A 23,725-nucleotide genomic window follows, 5' to 3' on the forward strand; every position below is an offset into this window, starting at 1 on the left:
GAAGACAAAAATGTCGAGCGCTATCTAATACAGATAACAAGAACATGAATAGCCTCCCAGATGAATCCAAGCTAAAGTGAGAGAAATAAAGAAATAAAATTCATTTATTGTGAATAATGCAAGATAGAGTGTTGCTCTTATTTTCAAGTTGATTGGAGTACATGTACTACACAAACATTTTAACAATGCAGTAACAAATCGTACCATTTAACCTCGTTATCACTCCTCGATTAGTCGATTGCATGGAATCAGTGAATCATATCTCAATAAAACTTAGTGCATCCATAGTTCATTTACACCTTTACAAAAAAATGCGTTGGTGACAGGAGACAGAATGCATCGTTGTCACGTGCCTGGGTGTTTCCCTGGAGCCAGGCACGTGCCACCGTGCAAGTTGCGCCGCTACACAAGGATCAACTCGCGCGCGCATCGGCACACGTGTGCGACGGCCCGGATGGATAGTAACCAGTCACGAGCGGCAATCCACACGACTACACGAGAGAAGTGGCCGCAGCAGCACCGAACAAGGGAGGGCCGGCATCCACGGCAGGAGGCCGTTGGGTCCTCACGTGCGTGCGCCACTGAAGAGAGATGCTGAGATTCTTCAGCAGACCAGGAGCTCACTTTAAACAAAGATTCGCTCGGCAAGAAAGATTAGCTAGCTAGCTAGCTACCGCACTCTAGGTCAGGTGCTCTAGAACTAGTGGCCATGGTAGCACATGTTGTCAGCCCAGGTCTTGGCATTTATCCAGTGTCAGGAAGATAACACATTTTAGGTAGTTTTACGTTCCAATCGAGTCAGGCTACGTTTGGATCCAAGGGGCAAATAGCAAAAGGGCAAATGGTAAAATTTTTACTCCTATCACATCAGATGTTTGGACGCTAATTAGAAGTATTAAATATAATTTAATTAAAAAACTAATTACATAGATGAGGACTAAATGACGAGACGAATCTATTAAGCCTAATTAATCCATAATTAGCAAAATTACGGTAGCATTTGTCCTTTTGCACTTTGGGGTGTTTGGATCCAAAAGTGCAAAAAAAATGCAAAAGAGCAAAAGTTTTGCTCTATCTCTTTCTCTTTCCATTGGATCCAAACAGACCCTCATTCACACGTTACAGGAAAGGTACGGAAGTTGGGAGTTTAGTGCTATTCACCTGTTAGTGGCTTGTACCAACATATTGCTAAACTGCCGAGTTCATGCATGACAATTGACAAATTCTCCGATCTTTAACTGTCCGCTATGAAGAAAAGGCTAAACATGCTATATTACTCGACCCAAAGGTAAGCCACAGAAAATGACGGCAAGTAATAAACTTTTCTCAAGCTCAAGACAACGAATTAACCGTTCTTCACGTAAAAACAAACTGCATTGCAGTTTATTTAGCTGATAACAGCGCAACCCCGAATCCATTCATACAGTACACTCAACTATAATAATAATACTAAAAGGGCGAACAAGGAAGCTTCACATGGTTACACATTGACAGGGCATGGAAAGGTAAAAGCTAAATAAAACTAAAACAAGGTAAGACTACAATGGAGGGCACTTCATCAGCAGAGCTGGGAATCTGGGATGTTTTCAGTGTCTAGACCTGCTTCGGTACCTGCAGCGCCGTCACTATATCAGCTTTTATCCGATGATGACTAGTGTAGATGATCCATTCTCAGCTCTAGTTAAACTTGCATCGACAAATTACCTTGGTGAGCGAGAGGGTGACCGGGAACTGGAGCGTGAGCGAGAATGGTACCTTCTTGGGCTTCTGCTCCTACTAGGGCTTCTGCTATATCGTCGCCTTCTGCACAAGGAGATTATGATATTTCAGTGCACACAGCAGATGTTCATTGAACTAGTCAACATAAACCATAATTTGTTAACAAAAATATTTTTTATGGTAGTGATCTACAAATGAAAATATGATTTTGGAAGAAAAAAAATCATGAATGAAGCAACCACTTGCATAACAAAGAAAACAAAATGGCTTCAATTAAGTCAACTAATCCGTATACTTAGCACAATTCTCCAATGCTAAAAGGAAAAGAAAACATTACGCTGAAATAACAAAGATTGATTTAAGTACCTTGGTGGAGATCGGCTAAGACTTCTACTACGGCTACGACGCCTGCATCGACCCACTTCTGCAAGCTTCTCCTGCCTTTGCCGTTCCTGTTCTCGTTTCTTTGCAATCTCAGCAGCTGTGTCCTTTCGAACTGTTGACACAAATTAAAGATTAGCATGCTTACACACATTAGCATCAACCAAGGTCCAATACAGGTAGAATGTAGAAATAAGCACATACTTTGCTTGTTAAGCTGTTTGCTCATTATCCTCTTAAGTCGTTCTTGTGGTGTTTCTTTCTTTTCAGTCTGGGGAGTTTTACCAGTTACTCCAGAAGCACCCTTACTTAGTTTGGCTAGTGCTGCTGATGTACTGTTAACATAAATGACATCTTAGTAATGATGAAAAATACTGAGATAATGTTCCACTAACAGAGATGCTCAAGTTAAGACAGCATTTCATGCCCGTCAAATAGAGTGAAGGGTTCTAGACAAATACGGGATATCAATCGCAAGCAACTTGGATGCACATACAGCTGCTCTCTCTTCATAACATTGTAATCATGATGACAAACCTGGGGAGGGGTTTCAAAAGTTTTGCACTTCTTTCCTGTTCCACAGACAAAGAAGATGCAGGATCACTGTGAAGTGCCTCAAGAATTTGACCACCTGACGACCTGCAAGGATATGGAACATTATAGGCATAATAATTCGCAGGAGAAAAGAAACACAGGTCATGAACTCAATAGCTGATTGTAGATGTATGTTAAATCTTCTTCCTGCTCAGCAGAACACATACGAAATCATATAATGCATGCCTATCTACAAATTGACTTATTTTTTACATCATAGATAACATCATGAATACCAGGACCAAGGTAATAGGCTCCAGCAGAGAAAAGTTCGCCAATGCATATTTGCGAATATTAAAAGTCGAGTTTCCCGACCGGTTAGGTATGTCAATTCGTATTGGAGACGAAGGCGGAGAGATCCCTGAAACTTTTGGTTCACTGCTGTCATCTGAACCTCCAAATTCAGTAATGTACTCTACCCTTGGAGCCTTTGGCTTGCTTCGATAACTGCTTTCAGCATGTATGCTACGGCCATGACGTCTAGAATAGGAGGGTGAACGAGATCTTGATCGTGACCTTGATCTGTCAACATGAAATATTTATGCAGACTAAGTAAAGCAAATACTTTTATCAAAACAAAACTAGAGCGAACATGGAATTTACCTTCTGCCCCTCGAATACGCTTCATATGATGGGCTTTTCCGTTGTTCCCTGTATTGTTATACATTAAGGTGTCAGGCCTAAGGGCAATTAACCTTGTCATAAAAATGATCGCACTCTGCTACTTCTATCATCTTTATTAGAAGAATGATAGGTAATGTTACCTATAAGGATCACGATAAGATACCCTTCCGACAGAACGTGCTGCCTCCCGCTCTTTCTCTCTCTCAATTTGAGAAGCTTTTCTTCTTTCTCTACGGCTCAACTTTTTCTGTATAACTTTATCATATCAATACGTGATAGAAGCAAGTAGGTAGACCATACTGTAAATGTTAAAGTACTCACGATGGAAGGATCGCCTTTAATAATTTCTTTCTGCCGCTTCTCTTCTTCTTTAGCCTTTTTGTCCATGTAAACAAGCCAGTTATATCTTTTTACCCCAAATTCCTTGGCTATACTTTCCATCCGCTCATCATTGCTATCATCACTACTGAAGTCCTTGTCATCGTCATCATCTTCTTCCTCTTCATCGTCATCATCACTGTTTAGATCTTCAGGTTCCTCATTTCCATCACCTTTATATGAGTATCCAACCTGTGAATATGCACCTTTGCTAGCAGGAGGCTGTGAGGATTGAGGTCTGCCAGAAACAAGAATAAACCATAACAAAGAGTAAAATCATAAGAACATAGGATCTGATAAAAAAACAAAGGCTAACTAAAACATTTTAGCATTTAATAGCAGAGATGGACAAGTCATACCAAATGGTAAAAGTAAACTTAGCTAAGTCCAGGTACCAAGTACAATGTTATGTGCCTCATTATCTAAAGCTGGTTTACCTCTGGAACATTCAGCACAAAGGAAAATTTGTTATCTATTTCCATGCATGTATTCGGTTGGTCCCAAGTCTGTGGACCTACTGGTTCACAGAATTTAGAATGTCCAACTAAAAGCTTCCTGGTTGTTCAAAGCTTTGGCTCCTAGTAGTGCACAAATGAGCTATATTATTTGTAAAATCTACCCCACTCCCAAACAATAGCTTCCTTAACGCTCGCTCCCTCCCTCTCCATAAGCCTATGCGAAATTGCACACCCCAGAAATCAAACAATTATAACTGTCATTTAGAAGAATAAATGTTTCTGTCTAATTGTCATTTAAGAGAAACAAATGCTCCCAAGGCCCTAGCTTTAACTTTTTTGCTCATAAACAGAGCATTGCAAGCCAATCTTGCTAGGAAATTAGCAGATCACGCAAACAGCAGATATTGGCAATGACATGCATATCTGCACAAAACAGTGCCAAGTTTACTAACTTGTGTAACTTAACTGAAAATATTGTTTTCAGGTAAACATGAATACTGAATGACAATCAGGCAATTACAAGTTCACCTCGAGCCTACGTAAATATTTTTTGGAGTCCATTATAATCATTTCCTAGTAACAGTTCCATTTTTTTCCTTAGTGGGAAATAGTAGGGGAGGGTCTTACTGAACCAATAAGGGGAAAAAAGTCATGTACCGATGTAACAGAAGCGAAATCAGCCAGATTTAGAGTGTTAAAATATAAAAACATAACTTTTAGCCACACTAAATCTGCAAGTCCACTTCTGTGCTTGTTAAGATGAATAATGTTGCACATGTAGTTTGTCATTTGCAGCAAAAAATGTAACAGACCAAAGTAGATTCTCTGGAAAATAGCTTCCTTTCACCAACAACCAGATATTGTTCTAGCAGCCAACAACATAGGAAATACAAAGTATTCAAGTGGATAACTTATCATTTTCCAGCACGCTTGACTGAATCAACATTGGAAAAATTGATAAAACCAATCTGGTGACACATGATGATTTTCTATCAGACTTGTAGCATCCCGATTATGCAAAATGGAAATACTTAAACATGTAACGGTGATAGCCAGCCATAGGTGGATACACGTGTTAAAGCAATAAATCCTCTGACAGATAAAAATAGTCAAATAAGAACCTTATAAGGCTATACCATTTACTCCACCAGAAAGTGTCAATAACAAAAGAAAATACAATACTCTAATGTCAGTTGTCAGTTTAGCTTCCCAGAGCAACAACAAAATACAAATAACCTTGCGAAACTTGATTGATGTACTTTACTGATTCAGAACTTGGATTAAATCAATTTTCATTTGGTAGAGCAGCAACGAAACTCGAAAGAATGGGGTGTGTCTGAAGAACTGTCTTTAGATAGGTGTGTGAAAAATACCGAACCACATGCCAGAGCAGTGGCATAGGAAACGTGTTCCTTTCACTACTATTGTCATTATTAGCTCTATATTCATATTTTATATCTTGGGCTCTTGTAGGGCCGAGTCTTTAGGCTACCCCGAACTGCTCCAGACTGAAGGATTTGGTGGTGGTGGTGTCAATTAGTAAAAGCAAAGAAATACTGCAGTCATTCCTTAAACATTTCACAGCATTATTCTGTACATAAATGTAAGTTGCAAGAGCAAAAGTGGAAATAGATGAAATCAAACTAAGAGCAGGCATACTTCTCAAAGCTAAAAGGAAGAACAGCTTTGGCCTCCAACTCTTGCACAACATGCTGCAAACCTGCCTCATCAGAAACTGCAAGAAGAAACTAGGTAAATCTTCAGTTCACCAGCGCTAGGAATCGAGAAATAGCATCCTTTCTGTTATAATTTAGGAAGAAACAAAATATGTGCCAGGAGAATCCCTCAGAGTGACAAATGGAAGCAAGACATGAAATTTGTACTACAGCGATGGAAGAGAGAAACCAAAAAGGTACCGACATCCTCTACGACGATGCTTAATCAAATCCCGATAACGTTCAAAATTAACAAATTCCTCTAACTCTTCCTCTTCTTCCGACTTTTCTTGGACTCGAAAAGGACGAGAGCTCGGGTCTCGGATGAAATCAAGTAGAGCACGGCCATCAAATCTGCTCATTAAGACAAAGGGTATCAATTTCATTTTCATGTTTTTACAAAGAATATATTATAATCAGGAAAAGTTGGTTACCTGTCAATCAAAACATCTTGCTTTCCATTCCATGGTATCCTACAAGAAAGCATAGTCAGTCAGTATTTCAGCCAAGCCATGCCAACAAACTATCCTTCTGCACCATCACTATATTGATTAACCGACAATGCCATGGTTTCAAGGTTCATGAATCCACGACTGCTATGCATGACTCAAATCAAACATCCACACTAAGTACACAGAACTAATCAGGCCATCCATGAATCAGTAAACACAAGGCAAGGCGACGCAATCTGCATCAGTTACACTGAACTTTCAATCCGTCAGAGGCCGTCCAGTAAGATCAATCCAGCCTCCGCTACGACCAAGCATCACACGCCACCGAGGGAAAGGGGGAGAGAGAGCGGGGCACGCACAATCCCTGCTGGTCCTCGGTGGCCTGGTACAGGGCATCGTCGCGGTAGACGCGGCACCGCGTGCCGGAGACCTGGAGCGCCTGCTGCGGGTCGCCGCGGCGGCGGGCGAGGTAGGCGGCGCGGCGCTGCGCCCGGCGGCGGGCCGCGTCCATGAGGTCGTGGACCTTCCTCTCCGACCGCCGCGCCTCGTGCCACATCGCGCCCGCCCTTCCGGAAGGTTCTGGAAGCGAAGACGGAGGACCTAACCCTAGAGGAAGGTGCTAGATACCACGGGGGGAGCGATATGCGTGAGAAAGGAGACGACGACGGGACCGGGCGCGGGTACCTTCGACAGTGCGCCTCCAGAACTCTCAAAGAGCAGGGGGCCCACGTGCCAGAATGATCTCCTTGGATGCCAACTCTGTCCGTGGGAAAAAAACTTCTGGAGTAAAAAAAATACTTCTTTACGTAAGTTCATATTTAACCATACAACTATCACCTCGGTTTGATTTTGACCATCCGTAAAACTATAAATCTTTAGCCACCTACTTTTAAAACTATTTATATTCAGCCATCGGATAATTTTAGTGGTGATTTTGCTGACGTAGACGCCACATGCAAGTGGAACCCACTTGTCATCCCTCCTCTCTTACTCTCCCTCTCCCTCTTCTCTTCTCTCACCCTGCGCCGGCCGCCGCCCTCCCCCGCGCCTCTCCACCTCGCGTTGGCCGCCCGTGCTGGTCCGCGGCGGAGCTGCAGCTTGCCCAGTCGGTGGTGCTGGCTCGCAGCGGAGCTCCAGCTCGTCCGGGCGGCTGCGCTGTCCGACGATAGAGCTTCTCCGTCCTCGACGCCGCCACCGATGAGTAGCACCGCATGCGGTCCTTCTTCACGTACCCGTCGGCCCGGTCCTTCATCGCGTACCCACCAACGTACCCGCCTCGAGCAGCGCCGCTCAGGAGAAGGAAGATGACATAGGTGCCATCTTGACGTCCATGGAGACTGTGTCCCGGGCTTTGCTCTGCTTCTTGGCGTTCCTCACCGGCGGCGAGAGGTGCTGCAGGAGAGAGGTGCTCCCGATGCGACAGGATCTCGCAGCCGGCACCCTTGCCCCGGTGTGATTCGGCCCGATTCGACGAGGACGCTGAATCTCGATACTTCCTTAGCGGAGGAACTTGTGGATAGTTCGACAGGTGGGAGAGCGTCGGGGAGGAGGAGCAGGAGTGCTGGGCTGGCGCCACCGTCGGAGCTTACGGAGGTCGGTAGGTGAGAGCTGGAGCTGGCGGCGGTGAAGATACGAAGAAAGGTGTGGAGGTGGAGCAGCTGGAGCGAGAAAGAGAGAGAGGAGCTGACACGTGGGTCCATCGTCACGTGGTATCCACGTCACCAAAACCACCTAGCAAAATCGGTCATGGCAGAATATGAACGGTTTTAATAGTGGAGTGGCCAAAAATTTCTGGTTTTGCAGTTCGATGGTCAAAATCAAACTAAAGTGATAATTGGATGGTCAAAAATGGACTTCTTCCTATTTCTAAAGTACGTAATATTTCCATCTTAATTTTTAGTTTGATCCAACTTCTATCATGTTACGTGAGTCTTGGTCCATTCCGTATGTGAGTCGGATTAGCGCTCCATCCATAACTCGATCACGTAAAGCAATTAACGCACGAGCAACTATATGCATATATTATTTATACAGTCTTTTTTTTCCATAGCAACGCACAGATATATTAACCTAGCCCCTATCTCTATCTCTATTTCTACTAAAAAGCAAACAATTGCGCGCCACCTCCATATAAGCGGACACAACCATGCGAGTCAGTACCAACCAAGCCTCGTCGTGTGTGTATGTGTATATATATATGTATATGTATGGAACCGGTGAAACGGAATATGCTTCAAAGCTGGCATGCGAGCAGTGGATGGTAATTGGTGCTTAGTGATGCACGAGAACTTCGAGGTATCTTATGCTCGTGAGGGGGTAGTCACGCCTTGTGCGATAATAGATAATATTGTTCTTCAGCCGTTAAAAAGTAAATTTTCCATCAAAGTTTATAAATCATGTGACATGAAAAAATATTAATCACATATATATTTTTGCGCATCGTGCGAAAATAAAAAAATTGTCCAAACTATGCCTTTTGCAATTTGTATCTTTCGTTTCTACTTCCATAATGATGGGAATATTTTTTTTACAGAGAAATTTAGTGTGAGTAGATTTACGGAAAATTAATCTTGTTGAGTACGTCGAGGTAGAAAAATCAATTGAACTTGCAAAAATTTATGATGATGACTTTTGTGGCTATGTTTGTGTAATCCTAAAGGACCAACTTTCCGCGTTCATTGTTGATGTCACAGGTGGTGATGATTTCTCAAGTTGTAATGATCTTGGAAACTTGCATTGGATATGATTAATACAAAAGCGGAAAACAAAATGGGTAATGATTGGATAAAATATTCGTAATATGCTATACTAGCGAAAGATAGTTGTGTCCATAAAAGACGAAAGCATTTTGGAGCGTTTTTAAGCCATTGGTAACTGAATGATGAATTTAACCGGAAACAAAATAAGTTGTATCATCCATGTCCCTTAATTTAACATACATACAAGTAATATCTTGTATATGTGAGCTACTATAATACTTTTAACATCTCCATGCAGATGGTTGCCAAAATGGCATAGCTATGCAATGTCGTCATTACGTTTTGATGGATAAGATCTTCCTCCTCGTAGTGGCAGTGGCAGCGGACGCTGTTCGGCCGCCGCACAGCCCACACGGGATCCGCCAGTGGCCAGTGCGGCCGGTCCGGTGGGCGCCCGTGCATCCACGTAGCCATCCATCCGCCCGTCCGTCCGACCATCAGATATATCCGCCAGGTGTCGCCCGGCGCGGGGGGCGCCCACGTGGAAAAGCGGCCCTGCCACGCAGGATAAAGGGCGCCCCGGGCCCAGCCGCTCCCCTCCGCCCACTCCCTCCCCGTCGCCAGCAACGGCTTGCCGCCTGCGTCCGTCGACGCGAGGGTTCGCCCTCGCCGAATCCCCATCCCCCTCCTCCTCCTCCTCGCCGTGCTCACGCTCGCGTTCCTGTGCAGGGCTGCTGATCCCGTCGGGCGCGCGGGAGGGTGCGGGATGATCGATGGGGGAGAGGTCGACCACCGATCCGCAGCGCTTTGGGGTGGGCAATCTAGTCGAATCCCTGCTCCTCGCCTCTCCTTTCTCTTTCGATTTCCAATCGAGGGGTCCGGCTCCGGTCCTTCCGGTTCCAGGCCGACTTCGAAATGTTTCTCTCGCTTCGGTTGCTCGGAGTCTCGGACCATATATGGCCCTGCGCGTGCGACGTAACCACACCAGCTAGATTCGGCTCTGTTCCGGCAGCACACGAGGCCTGCTAGCTACCACCTTTACTCCCTTCCGAGAACGGGCGGGCGTTGCTTCCACCCTCGTCTTGTTTGTTCCACGACCACGCACTTGATTCGGTTTGGTTCGGGACTCGGGAGTGCGCGGTGCAGATAGAATCAACTGCAGACAGAGAAACGGAAGATGCACGATAGAGGTAGGGAGGTTCCGGACGGTGATCGTTACAAGGATTGTTCATGGCTGTGCCCGAAACTCCGCATCCAAAAGCGGAATGTTGTTGCTGCCTGAATGTAGCTTATTGCCTGCCTGCCTGCCTGTGCCTGCGTTTTTGAGCCTTTCAGGCGTTACCATGTTAGCCGTTATCGATTTCTGAGGGCAAATTCGTGTACTTGTCTCACTGATTACTGTAACCAGGGCCAAGTTACTGTTGAACGTAGCTCAGGTTAGAAATTAGTTTTGCATTAGGTTTTGTTGCAAATGTTAGGTCAATTTTTGGCAGGAACTCTCGAAACTAACGTAGGGTAACGGTTGGTTTCATGTGGGCTTGCCGATGAAACCAAGGGGCTGTAAAAGCGTAGGGACGAGTCTGAGATGAAGACTGTATTGGCTTACTGATATTGGTTTGATCCATGTTTGCTACTTGAAACCTGACACAGAAATCATTACGGGATAAGTACAAGGAGTGCTGGGCTGCAGTTGGATAATAAAGGGGGAAACGGATACCATTACAAATCAGGCAACTGAAAACCAGATTACTAGACCTGTCCAGGCCGGTATGATTGGTAACCAGTCGTAGCGGGCAGTTACCCGTACTGTTCTGGTCTATTCTGGTTAGCTATATTAAATTTTATTTGTTCTTACACGTTGCCTCCTCAAATTGTTACCTTTCTTTGGTATTTAACTAACATTAACACTAAGGATCAAAATTGGTATCTCATCTTGTACCGAGTCACCACCCCCCTGATGCAAATGGAATATACTATGTAACAGCTAATAACAGATGGGGCAAGTAAACTCAGAGCTTTTGTCGAAGAGTGAAAGAAGTGTTTTACCTTTTCTTTTGTTTGGAGGAAGAGATCTTTTACTTGAATGTAAGTTTGATAGATATGCTTCATCATTTCCAATTGTTCGATTCCAAAATGATATGACAGCTTGCTTGTTGCCGTGCAATTTAGTGATGTCATGTTGTGCTTGAGTAGAATAATCACCATCTAAAGTTGCTTATAATTTATTGTTTAGATATAGTTCTCTGCTACCTTTGCTTATAGATAAGTTTAGATTTATTTTGCTGTTAATAGTGCATCTTAGTTGGATGTGTTGTTTTGTACTTTTGTCGATCCGACACCTGATAGTTGTTCCATATTCCACTCATATAGTTTCGGTAGTCCTTTTTAGTTATTTTTGTGGGTACTCACTGGAATAGCAGCCTCTGTCGTTTGGTTGTGGACTGTGACAAAGCGTCAGTTCAAGGATAGGTCCAACTGAGAACAGTGACCGAGTTAACCTGTCTGAGTTGTCCAGCATTTAGTAAGGTTTATTAGGAAATAAGAAGGCAATGTTGGCATGTAACGTAACTGCTCAATTTGGTCACCTTATGCAAACCACACAGAAGCGGTTTGGATTTTGGAGCAGAACATTTCATGGCTCCAGATGTAGAATGACTGCTAAAGCAACGTCAACTTTGACAATCCTGGATTCCAGGGTCTTTATTATACCGCACGAGGCCAAAACTTTGTGTCAAATATATTATATACTCACATTTAATTAGTATTTCATTTCAATACTTGAATGGTGGGAGGAATTCTTAATGTTCAGATCTTCTAACTGGACCTCAATGCTGTTTGCTAAATATCTGAGTTCCCTGTATTACATCGGATAATTGAAGGATGCCATTGAGTTTAATAGGTTTACTTTATTCTCTTATACCAGGACATGTCGAATATAGGTTCATCGACTGGTTGGACAGATGAGAAGCACATGCTCTACATTACCTCATTGGAGGAATCGTTTGTTAATCAATTGTACAGTAGTAATGGGGAAATCAATTCTTTAGAGTCGTTCCATCGGACTTCAGGTGTATGGCAAAACACTTGTTATAGTGGAGATGGTAGAAACACAAAATATGATCAGGTATTGGCAACAAATTCTCGTTACTCTATCATATATGGAGCCTTATCAAGGGTGTTCTGTTCTCTGTGTAAAACTGCCATCCTGTTCTGTAACAAAATTTCAGGGCCAAGGATATTGGGGAATGATCGGGGTTGACGAAGCTGAATCGAGATTATCAGAGGTTGGGTATATTGGTTCACCTTGTTCTAGGGGTTCATCCTATCATATGGATGATGCATCAACTAATGGTCCAAAACAAGATAGAACTAGTTACCACGCAAGACAAAGAACTTCTAGAGGGTCTGCTGCTTTCCGTTCGCGGCAGCATGGCCCTTCCTTTTATTGGAAAACAGGTAGGTGGCCTATTCATGTTATGTTTTATTGTGGACTAATACAACATGTATTGCTGCTTTTTACTTGTTTACTATTTAAAAACTGCCTGCTTTTTCAGAGTCATCAGACCAGAACTTTGATGGGGAGGCTGAAGGTAGCAGGAAACAAGGCCGAGGGAGCAAAAACCAGCAAAAACTTGCTAGTACAGCTGAGGTTTAGATTCTGAGTTTTTATTTCCATCCTGTTTATACTCTTCACGCGTCAACATGTTCAAATCCATCCATGTTTTTTATTAGGTCGGCCCATCTGGAGGTATAGGTTTACATTAGCAGGTCTTTCATGGTTCAGGACCCCTTCATCGTCGTGGGAAGCTTGGGATCAGAGCGATGGTCCATGTAAACTAGCTGCAAGTTTGTAAGAAAAAAGTAGCGATGAAGTTTGTTGTACAGATATAAGTCTGCTCATCTCTAGGTAGTGAGATGATAAGGTAGTCTCGTGTATTACATCTGGTACAGAGAAAGCTGTAGTTTTTAACTGCTTCCTGCAAGACCATCCAGTATTGCCAGGAAGCCAGGAAGGTTCGAGTCCAGAGATTTTAACTGGAGCAGCTGGGTGCTGTCCATTAACTGCTGTTGTGCTCCGTTGTGTAAAGATGTTCGGCAAAGTTCATTTGGCCTCCTGATGACACGAGTTTTCTTTTTTATGTAGTGATAGTGAGCAGGTTGCCAAATTCTCTCCTTCTTAGGGCCAGTTTATGGTGGTTGGGTTGTGTTGTGCTGTGGATCTAACCTGTTGCAGATCCTAAAAAGTTGTTCTTTACGACATTTGATTTGCATTTCAGGAATTTACAAGCCTGTCCGGAAGGCATTTAAAATGCAAGAGAGATAAAAACACAGTTCAACATGATTTCAATCCGACATTCTACAGCGACCTTAGATTTTAGCATCAAAATTCAAGGAACAGAGATGCATGTTTCGATAAGATGGCACCAAATTGGATTATCAACACATCCCACGATACATTTCCTCGCCCCCCAGGCTGTCCAGGCCACTTAGCCGGCCAACAAATAATAATAAACAATAGTTATCCTGACATCACACACCAGTGACTTACACGGGCAGCCGATTCCATCGGCTGCAAAATTTATCCAGGCATGACATGGTATCGCCTCAAACGTTTTCGGCACTGCAACAGCACCCTTTTTTTCTTCTATGTGAAAACGAACCCAAAACATACACAACCAGCACATGGCATAATCACCAAATAAGCCACAATAGACAGACACGAAGCGAAAATATGTTTCGCATGTATCTGATGCCAAGGGCGATTTGAGCTCTACTGCGTGAAGCAGGCTCAGTGAAGGGCAGCAACTGCTCTAGCCTGATGGGGCATGGCCACTTGTAGCTGAGGGCTTGGCGACGTAGATCTGCTTCATCCTACCAGTGCCTGGGCCCCTGTCAGAACCAGAACCTTGATTCCTCCCCTGGTATCCTGATCGCCGCTGCCACTCGTTGCTAGTACCAGTCTTTTGGGTCGCACGGGCCCTGCGATCCTGATTGTTAACTGGATGATGGTACTGCTGGTCTGATGACAATGACGATTGATGGGTCTTGGAAGGCATGTTGGTGACCTGGCACCCGTTGGGGTTGCTAGCCACCCCTGCTACAGTCCCAGGGTTTACTTTCAATGGGGTCGCTCTAACCATGACTTTGGCACTGGTTGAGACTTCATTGCTGATCACGCCTGCCTGGCCAAATGAAGAAGGCTGAACAGTTTGGGAGCTTGAATTACTGGAGGTTGGTTGTTCGACAAGACCCAACCCATCTGTGAACTGAGCAGCAGCTGCATTTGGGAAGGTCTTGCTGCCATCTGATGGCGCGGTAGAAGCAGAGGGCTCCTGGAATCGGTTATTTGTACTAGCCTTGTTGTCTACTGGAACAGTATGAACAAACTGCTGTGCGGCTGTACCCTCTACTGGATGCTGCTGAAGTGGCACTGATAATGGAACAGAGTGTAGAGGCGGTACAGGCATATGTGGCCAACATGTTTGCATCTGTATGTCTGTGGACGCCTGGAAAAACAGAGTGAGCAGAGTTAGTTACATCGCAAATGGAGGTGAAAACATCATAACATAAAAATTCAACGTTGGCATGAATCTAGGACTACTAGTGCATACCTGGAAAGGAGCAATGTCAAACATGGTCAGTGGAGATGGGATTGGCATGATAGAAGTTGGGCGTAGATGCTGCACTGGAGTAGGAACACTGGGAGGGTTGACTTGACCAGACACCATATTTTGGTTGTTTGGATCACTCTGGCTTACACCAACAACAGGTGTTCCTTGGTTTTGCTTCCAATCAGGCTGCTTGTCACCAGGGATATACGTGGCTCCCATGAAACCAAGGCCCATTTGACCAAACTGCCCCACTGGAGCGAAGTGGTTATAGACCACCATATGTGGAGGACCTTGCACACCTGGGATTCCTCCTGGAGTAATGAAAGGTCCGGCAAACCCAGTTGGTGGACGGTAGAAAGAGTCTACCCCAGAATGGCATTGCGGCCAAGCTCCCAATGGTGCTGAAGGCACGGCATTGCTTCTTTGAGGGTGCTGACCCTGAGAGCCAGCAGATTCATCACTCGGCCCAAATGCAAAAATGTGCCCTCCTAAAATCGTATTCATATCAAAGCAGGAAAAGTGGGATGGCTGTGCACCAGGAAACTGAGAAAGCATTGGCCCTGATGCTTGTGGACTGGCTAGAGGAGGCCAAAGGGACATGGATGGAGTATCAACTGATAAGTCTGCAGGAAGAGCAACTGAGAGCGGCTCTTCCGTGGATGATTGACTGGCTTGGCCTGTTATTGCCCCTGCTTCAGTTGTCCATAGAGAATATAAATATAGCTGCATAGACATATGTTAATGTTTTAATTAAAGTAATTGAACAATGTCAAGACCATACCTCCTGATGTTAACCCACTAAGATCCTTGCTGCTAAAGCTCTTGTTGTCTGGAGCAGATGCTGTAGTTGCATCAGCTGGAGACCCATCATCAGTACAAATAGCTGCCACAGCCACAGCAGAAGCAGCTGCTTCAGCTTCTGCTTCCACATCCTCTGTATTGGGACATAATTCCTTAGAATTCACCTTATCAGGACCACTGTTCTCACTAGGCAAGCCTCGATCAATCTTCATATCAGGCCTAGATGAACCTGGAGCTCCAAGACCACTTGAAACAGTTCGGCTGACTGTGGGTAGCATGGTTGGTGACGTTACTGCCCCTGAGCATTATTGTTATTCATTGTAAGTCAAGTCACGAGTGACATCATACAGTACTGATGAGAAGTGCTTACCAAATTGAATTTTCTCGCCAGCCAGAAGGGAGTTAATAGGACTAGCAGATGAAGGGAACGCCTTTTCTGTGGTTACTGTTGGAGGCAATGCATTGTTGGACTCCAAAGAAAAGCTGGAACCAGCCTGCTGTTCAAATTTAGCTGGTCTCATAGCTTCTTCAAGTTGTGTTTGAGTTAATGGCATAACCTGACATAAGAACAAGTTGCCAAAAAATTTATAAAGACCAGAGAGTTAAGAGAAGCATAGTTCAGTGACTAGATATGCAAGACAGTAAAAAACAAGTAGCTGCCTGAAAATCCAAAAGAAATGTACAATTTTATTCAATCTGCGCATTCCATTACGAAATGTGTTTGAGCTTCACTGTGAGACAGAAAAGCACAACAATTTTGTTCATAAGGAGTTAAGGACCAGAACCACTCCAGTTTACAATACGAACTACTTAAACTGCACGCTGCCATCAAAGAAATATTAGACCTTCAAAAGGTCACATTTAGTCTAGGATTGTTGATCTATCTTCTTTTACTTAAACAATAGCTACTTGAACTGCATCCTTGTAAAGGAGCATATGGAATAACAATCCATATGCGCAGACAATGACTTAGGTTATCAATCTCCTTGCTATATTGCCACTAATACCTTTTTTTTTAAAAAATATACCTACTTTGGTGGCAGCTCTAGTTGGGTTTCATCTCTAGCTCACCCCAACTTAGAAGGCTTTGTTGGTGTTGTCTATTTATAGTCTAGGATTTCAGAGAGCATTTTCACCAGCATCTTCATTTAAGACAGCACCATATAAGGAAAAGACAACAAAAATGAAACTCGTCGAAAAATGGTTATTTAGCATTGTAGTCTCGTGATGTTTATCATGAGACTGCTGGTCTTTCCTATTCTAGTGTTTTCATTAATGATTTTGTACAAATTAAGGATAAAATAGTCCCTGAATCATGCGAGTATACTAGGGCATAATAACTGTTTTAAATGTTTATAATTTGCCTAAAAATAGCAAGATATCTGGTTTGGGTCCATGTAAAACAAAATACACCCTCCGTCCCATGAAGAGTGCAATTCTAGTTTTTTCCAGACAGATTAGTGGTGGTGTTAAATGACCTCCATGCCCTCATTTATTGACTGCATGCAACTAACCAGACTTCCTAAAATCATAGACGAATTTAATTTTGGCATGCAAATCAAATCAGACCACTAAATTAGGCAGTAGTTGTTGACTTGTTGTCCCATTCCTTGGATTGCACTCTTTGTGGGATGTTTTCAAAATGCTAAGATTGCACTTTCATGGGACGGAGGGAGTACAAATACACCAAGATGCATTGGGACTGAATATATATGTACAATTCATTCGCACAAATAATTCTAACATCAAAAGTCAATAACAGATATTGAATACAAAATTTGCTTTAGAGAATATCCAACTTGCCCCATTGGAACACAAATAACCTTGAGAAAAGCAATCTACCTGCTGGTTCATTTGTGAATTATCCCAGGAAACCATGTTAAATGGAGTATTGATGGATGTCCCTTTATTGTTGTCTTCCGATAAGCCACTCACAAGCTTTGCAGAAGGACTGGAGGTGACCAAGTCAGAGGATGCCTGGATTTGGATAGTCCTGTAAAAGCTTTTGTGAGTGAAACCTTAATGAATATTCTTAATTAATAAAGAAAACTTGACAATGATTAAGCTACATACTGATTGGTGTAGCAGTTTGTATGAGTTTCTGCGCTGGTTGAAGGTGGCCCAATGGGGTTCATAGAATTGTTAGCAACTGTTGATTCAGTATAGTCAGCAATCCTTCCTTCTATTGTGATGGCAGAATCCAAAGAAACTTTCTTTGCAACTTCTCCACCCAAAGTAGCAGTCCGTTTATTCACGTTAGGAGCAACCGAACTCTGTAGAGAATTATGCTGTTTGCGGGGAGCCTGAATTAACAAACATCAAAGAATTAATTAACTGAAAGAAGGAAAAAAATAAGACAGAAATTTAAGCATATGAAACATGATAGACAGGCACCTTTGTCATCCTCATTTTGGATCTATTTTCCTTCTCCCTCTGTTCTCGCCTGACACTCATGATGTGCCTCTTGGACCTTACTTCAATGAAGCCATCTGCGTCAACAGGGACCTCAATACCTTGCTGCTTAACAACACGCACAGCTCCAGCTTGCAACAAGGTAGTATCTCCTTCAGGAATAGCACCTGTTCTGGATTTCTTGTTCCCACCATGTGATCTTTCATAAGGAGCCTTGTGTGTGCTTCTAAATGAGGCACTATGATCATTTCCTTCATTTATCCTGGATGACTTATTTGTATCAAGTTCCTTTCTGTTAGCATTTCTCACTGGAAAATCTCTTGCTGTTCCGTTGGAGTATGGCCTCTCATCCTGTTCACCATGGGCAAATGACTCAGAAGCTTCGCTTTGGTTCTTCTCGACGTTTTCCCGAACTCTAAACTCAGTTCTTCTTACATTCCTACGAGTCCGCCTCTGGAATCCTCCTCTGGGATCTTTATGAGAAGGGTCAACAACTGAACCAGTTGATCTCATGTTAATGTCTTTAACAGCATATCCATATCTCCTCCCCCTTCCAGCAGAGACAGCACCTGGAGCCTTTGGACCATTCAAGACTCTCCCCTCCAAACCGAACTGAGAAGATTCTATGTTGTCGGAGGTAGGTTTGCAATTCCTGTTCAAAGAGAGATCCTGATCCCTCTCACTGGGAGTTGTACCTCCAATAGGCTGGCTGTCCACCTGGCCATGAGATCCCTCCGCAGCAGCTGTCTGGTTGTTTGCAGAAGTGCTGAGATACTGAGAATTTGAATCGCCCATTACAAGTGGAAGCTTGGCTGTAGGTGCTGCTGATTTATTGATAAAGGTAGATGAGACTCCCTGATTTGGAACATTCTGGTGTGTATCTTGATCCATTAACTCAGGTAGAACACTGGAAGCATTCTGATTCAATGTATGCTGAGCTGGTACAGAAGAATATGCAGGTGGGATGGCCTGAGAATGTGCACTTGGAGCAATAGGGCGGCCATACCTCAACTGGCCAAACTGATATAAAGGGGTTGTTGAAGGGCGTATATGGGCCAGGGATGGGTTAATCTGGTTGTGGAGATGGATTGGCATCTGTATGGAACCAATCTGGATGGCTGGAACCGGAGTTGGTATTAGAGGAGGCCCTGTAAACAAACCAAACTGGAGGCTAACAGGTACTTCATTCTGCCCAACTACTGCTGAAGCTGACGACATAATAGCAGCTGCTGAAGATGCCTGAGGTAACTGGGAACTTGAAGCAGGTGTCACTAAGCTACTGGATCGCTTTCCATTACTGTCTTCTGTCAGGGCATTTACACGATCAAGAGTCAATGCCTGCAGTGTTTTCTCTGCTTCAGTAACAGGGTCAGAATGGACAACTGAACCACTGGCATCATCTTGCTCTGCAACACCTGAGCTTAAATGTACCCCAATTGTCCTTTCAGCGCTCCTCATAGAAGCTAGTTCAAGTTCGCTATTTGAGGGAATTTCAACCTGCACACCCTCATCAAATCCAAGTATAACTGGTTCCAGTTCTACGGGTGTATTCTGCTCCTCCAAGAACTCATCGTCCAAGTCTAGGTTCTCACCATCAGCTTCGTTGATTTCATCTTCCTGGTAGCTCTCATCGTCTTCATCGTATTCATCCTGTTTTTGCCTAACATCATTGTTTTCACTTGACCATTCATCATCCTCCAAGTGGGACACTCCTAATGCAGCGATTCTGCTTGCACTGGCTGCGTCTAGAGTCAGCACTGCATGGTCATTGTCAGATAGCATTGTTCGTTCACCATCAGCAGAAGTCGGCAATGCAGGCGAATCGCCAGATACATCCATCTCGTCATGTGAAACATGTGGAGGTGAGCTAGGAGGGCTTGAAACAGAAAGAGAAGATTGTGAACCCAATACAGGGCTTTTTCTATCCTCGATTTGGTGTTCATTAATGTGGTCAGGTCGTATCCCACGATGGCGAGATGCCTCTTGGTATGCACTTCCATACTGACCCTGCATAATTTGCTCATCATCTCTACCAGAATTCTCTCCCATCCCACCATCCATGAAGGATGAATTGAGACGTTGAGCAGAAGCACCGACTGAACTTCTGTTCACTGAGGTCACAGTTGGTGGTGGGGGAACATGTGGTTGTCGCATAGAGTAACGGGGTCTGGTAAAAGCAGAGAATTCATTAAAATCAGGACTCTGAAACATCCTATCTCCTTGTTGAGCATTGGGGCTTTCATGAGAACTACTAGGCAGCCAAGCCGCATCTCCAAACCTGTCACTGTTAAAAAGCTCAGTGTCAAAGTCAGATTGCTTGTCAAAACGGTCAATCTCCCTAGTTCCATCCCACCGTGGAACCTTTTCATGACGGAAGTCTTCCATTGCCCAAGGAGAGTCAGTTGTTCGACCTCTTGAAGATGGCCTAACCGACACATTCCCAAATCCATCATTAAGATCTTTCTTAGGGAAATTTCCCCTCCTTGCAGCAAAAGGGTCACGCCGTGGACTGTGATGAGCATTCTCTTGTTCTGGAAAAGCAGCCCTTGAACCATAGTATGCATTTTCTCTGTCAATAAGTGAAGAGTGTCCATCCAGAGTGTGCACCCTTGGAACTGTCTCATTGTACCTGTTGACACTAGAGGACTCCAGTGGAGCCGAGGTATTGATGTGTTCGCTTATTCTGTCGATATCCTTTCTGCCACCAAAGTTAGCAGAGCATGGCAAATCCCTATCCTTGAAGTCTCCAGGAGTCAATTCATCATTGACAGTAAGTTGCCCGCCTCTTGCACTACCAATGTTTGATTCCGCTTGCCTCCTAGCTATTCTTGCCTCTAACTCTAGGAGTTTTTTATGTGCTGCCTCCCTACGCCGCTCCTCCTCCAAGGCAATTCTCTTCTTTTCCTCCTCCCTGGCGATTCTTTGCTCCTCAGCTCTTCTGGCAGCTTCCAGCCTCTCTTGCTCAGCCTGCCAAGCAGCCTGCTTTGCCTGTTCCTCCACCAGACGCTGCCTCTCCTCCTCTTCTCTTATCAGCCTCTCCCGCTCCTCCTCTTGCTTCCGGGCAATTTCTCTGGCCCTTGCCTGTTCTTCCATTACCCGTTGTCTTTCCTGCTCCTGTACCCTCAATATCCTATCAAGCTCTGCCTCAAACGACTCCCTTACTGGGTCATGAAAATCAGCTGGTTTGGCTGCTTCTTTTTTCTTCTTTATTGCAGTCAAACTAACGGCAGAAATGCTATCAAAACCACCATCTTCTATTAAAGGTTTAACAGGGGAACCAGTGTGCCGCTTCTCCCTACCAAACTTTGCCACCGGATCATTAATTAAAGGCCCTTTATTAGTAGCAAAAGGCTGCGCCTTCGAACCAACATTGTTCTGGAAAGAATTCAACCTAGGCCAATTATTTGAACTGTCACCAAAACGGTCACTGGCAGTTTCCCCAACACGTGTGGTTCCAAATTGTTCGACCCCATTCTGTCCATTGGCACGCATAGGAGGCTCCCTATTATTATTCCACATATCCTTGGAGCCTCCGGCAGCTATGCTTTCCCGATACAATTGTACACTGCTTCCTCTGCCTCCACTATATGGTCGGCCGTCTGTTCGATCTCTATCGTGTTGATTTGACATAGGAGATCGCCACAACCCGTCCTGGACAGCCTCTTTATTTGTTGCAGCCACATCTCTCCCAAATGGCTCCTTTTTGAAGGGCTCCCTCACTGCCCCGTAAAGGTCGCGTCCTGGAACCATGGCCTCAGTCCTGCCAAATCCCCTCTCCCTGCTGTCCCGCTCTGGAAGGCTGAGCCCTGTGTCACGCTCGTCATCAGCCCACTCAGAATCATACCTGAGCCGGACCATCGGAAGCGGCCCCAGATCAGGCTTCTGCAGCCTCTCCGCAGAAGCACGTCCACCAGCTCCCAATCCGCCAGCAGAGGCCAGTGGCTCAGTGGCGCGCGAGGGCGTTCCCTGCGGCCGCATCGCAAGGGACCCAGGCCGCGCCTCAGGTGTGGCAAGCCGTGCCCCATCAGTGTCCTTCTGCCGCTGCGCAGGCTGCGGAGGTGTTGGCGGAGCGACAGCTGCTTTCAAGGACGGGAAGTCCTCCCCTCGCAAGACGACTGTTTTCTCCACGAAGCCATAGGATGGTGGCCTGGCGGCCCCGCCGGGGAGCGCCGCGGAGCCTGGAGGCTTCTCAGACGCCGGGGCCGGCTTGGTCCAACCGGCGGCAGGTCCGCCGGATCGGGGCGGAGCCGAGGCGACCCCGCCCCCCGCCGCGGCACCTGCGCCGTCGAAGCGCTCGTGCTCCTTGCGTAGCGACGGGAGGTTCAGCGGCGGCGGGACGGAGAGCTTTGGCGGCTGCGGCTTGGCGAGGGAGGAGCCGCCCCCGCGCGGGCGGGAGAGCACCACCATGCCCCCGCCGTGGCCGCCGCCGGCGACGGCGGGGCGGGAGGGGCGGCCGCCGCCGCCATGGTGGGAGGAGGGGGCGGGCTGGCCGTAGGATCGGTTGAGGTTGACGGAGACGAACTTGCCGGGGTGCGACATCGGCGGCCGGCGCGGCGCATGAAACCCTAAGCCGCGACCCCCCGACGCGCCGCCCGGGGCTCTGACGCGCGGGGCGGGGCCCACCGGAGGACCGGATGGGGTGGGTAGGAGACGGCGTGCCCTCGCCGCCGGCCGATGAGGAGGCGGCGGCGGGGGTGCGTGTGGAGGCGATGGGGAAGGTTGGTGGCGTCGGGTCGGCGTACGGTACGGGGAGGGGGAGGCAGCCCTAGCGGCTTGAGGGGAGGAGAGGAAGGTGACGGCGATGGCGTCGATGGGCCGGGAGGCTGCGCGGCTGCACGAATCTTGAGGCAGACGCTGGCTTTGCCGCGTCGGCTGTGGCCTGTAGTGAGGCGTGGGCTGTTGCTGGGGCCCGCTGCCAAGTTGAGGAGATTTTTCTTTTCTTTTTTTAAGGAAGTTGTCCGCCGCATGGCAATGGCAGCGCGGCGTGGGCCCGTCATGTCAAAATGATTTTTGTTTTTGTAACATCCGATGCGTCGTATACGGTAATAACAGGCTATGCTACCCAGTTCGTGTAAGTACAAGCCTGCTTGGATGCTAAAATATTGGCATGCTAAAATATAGACATATAAAAAATGGGCATGCTAAAACTTTTTACCAAAATCTTAGCAAGTTTAGAATAACACTTGATTACGTAGGCTGCTCTTTTGCCTCCAACCAAATAACTGCCAAATTTATGAATTTGCTCATATTTTGGCATGCCAATATTTTAGCAGCGAATTTACATGATTACAATTTTAAAAAATACACAATTATAGCTTTTGTGACGTAGAGTGGACCGTTGAGGTAAGGTGGATACCCATATATTGCTTTATTAGCATGATGATTGGTGAAGTTGAGATAACTCTTATTGATGGCTTTCGGATACTTGAAAATAGAAAGACGAAGATGCATTATATAATTATCCATATCCATATGACCTTTCTAGAAATAAGACCAATATACAAGTAGCTAAACCTATGTTAAGTAATATCTGTGTTACCTTTGTTGCTGTAGCTATTCTTATAGCATGAGGTTTTCCTACCTCAATCTACATAGTTTTTTTTCCTTTTTAATTCTTTAACCTCCAAATCCAGCTTGGTTGATGAAGCGTAGATCCTTTACTTTTCGATTTGCTTTTCGACAAGTGAGGATTTCCGATGAGTCTTCAATGCACTGTTGCAAAGGGACTACCCCTACTCATGTGTGGGTCTAAGTGCAATCGGACCTAAATGTGAATTTGATGTAGTGAAGGAAGGATGTGGAATTTCCTATTGCCAAACACATGTCTGCCTAACAGCATATAAATGTCCATTTATGCTGAATTAGCTGGAACCAAAATAT

The 23,725-nt window shown here is 45.2% G+C and overlaps 3 protein-coding genes across 11 annotated transcripts; 1 reads left to right on the top strand and 2 right to left on the bottom strand.

Moving 5' to 3' along the window:
- Window positions 1-1,332: 1,332 nt before the first annotated feature.
- On the bottom strand, window positions 1,333-7,004 carry LOC112874163 (CLK4-associating serine/arginine rich protein). 4 transcript variants are annotated; one of them, XM_025937351.1, is made up of 13 exons: window positions 6,681-7,004; window positions 6,304-6,342; window positions 6,075-6,223; window positions 5,814-5,889; window positions 3,640-3,934; window positions 3,459-3,565; window positions 3,298-3,345; window positions 3,010-3,216; window positions 2,638-2,739; window positions 2,305-2,435; window positions 2,086-2,215; window positions 1,705-1,800; window positions 1,333-1,625 (listed from the first exon to the last, which is right to left on the bottom strand). In XM_025937351.1, exons 1-13 carry the CDS (start codon window positions 6,875-6,877, stop codon window positions 1,559-1,561), a joined length of 1,644 nt encoding a protein of 547 aa, XP_025793136.1. In that variant the 5' UTR covers window positions 6,878-7,004; the 3' UTR covers window positions 1,333-1,558. The 4 variants fall into 4 exon arrangements, with proteins under 4 accessions (XP_025793136.1, XP_025793138.1, XP_025793134.1 ...); XM_025937353.1 differs by having other exon boundaries at window positions 1,333-1,611; window positions 6,681-7,003; XM_025937349.1 differs by having other exon boundaries at window positions 1,705-1,803; window positions 6,681-7,002.
- Window positions 7,005-9,554: 2,550 nt separating this feature from the next.
- Window positions 9,555-13,193, top strand: LOC112874168. Of its 3 annotated transcripts, none has more exons than XM_025937358.1 (6): window positions 9,555-9,678; window positions 9,750-9,832; window positions 11,944-12,144; window positions 12,248-12,476; window positions 12,575-12,669; window positions 12,753-13,193. In XM_025937358.1, exons 2-6 carry the CDS (start codon window positions 9,794-9,796, stop codon window positions 12,783-12,785), a joined length of 597 nt encoding a protein of 198 aa, XP_025793143.1. In that variant the 5' UTR covers window positions 9,555-9,678; window positions 9,750-9,793; the 3' UTR covers window positions 12,786-13,193. The 3 variants fall into 3 exon arrangements, with proteins under 3 accessions (XP_025793143.1, XP_025793144.1, XP_025793145.1); XM_025937360.1 differs by lacking the exon at window positions 9,555-9,678 and adding an exon at window positions 11,005-11,105 and having other exon boundaries at window positions 9,714-9,832; XM_025937359.1 differs by lacking the exon at window positions 9,555-9,678 and having other exon boundaries at window positions 9,689-9,832.
- A 235-nt stretch (window positions 13,194-13,428) lies between these two features.
- On the bottom strand, window positions 13,429-22,652 carry LOC112874160. Of its 4 annotated transcripts, none has more exons than XM_025937342.1 (7): window positions 17,828-22,652; window positions 17,507-17,736; window positions 17,276-17,435; window positions 15,804-15,990; window positions 15,414-15,731; window positions 14,633-15,324; window positions 13,429-14,527 (listed from the first exon to the last, which is right to left on the bottom strand). In XM_025937342.1, exons 1-7 carry the CDS (start codon window positions 22,382-22,384, stop codon window positions 13,832-13,834), a joined length of 6,840 nt encoding a protein of 2,279 aa, XP_025793127.1. In that variant the 5' UTR covers window positions 22,385-22,652; the 3' UTR covers window positions 13,429-13,831. The 4 variants fall into 4 exon arrangements, with proteins under 4 accessions (XP_025793127.1, XP_025793130.1, XP_025793128.1 ...); XM_025937345.1 differs by having other exon boundaries at window positions 17,276-17,426; window positions 17,828-22,651; XM_025937343.1 differs by having other exon boundaries at window positions 14,633-15,321; window positions 17,828-22,650.
- Window positions 22,653-23,725: the final 1,073 nt, after the last annotated feature.

Source organism: Panicum hallii, chromosome 9 (assembly GCF_002211085.1).
Source record: "Panicum hallii strain FIL2 chromosome 9, PHallii_v3.1, whole genome shotgun sequence".
NCBI lineage: Eukaryota > Viridiplantae > Streptophyta > Magnoliopsida > Poales > Poaceae > Panicum > Panicum hallii.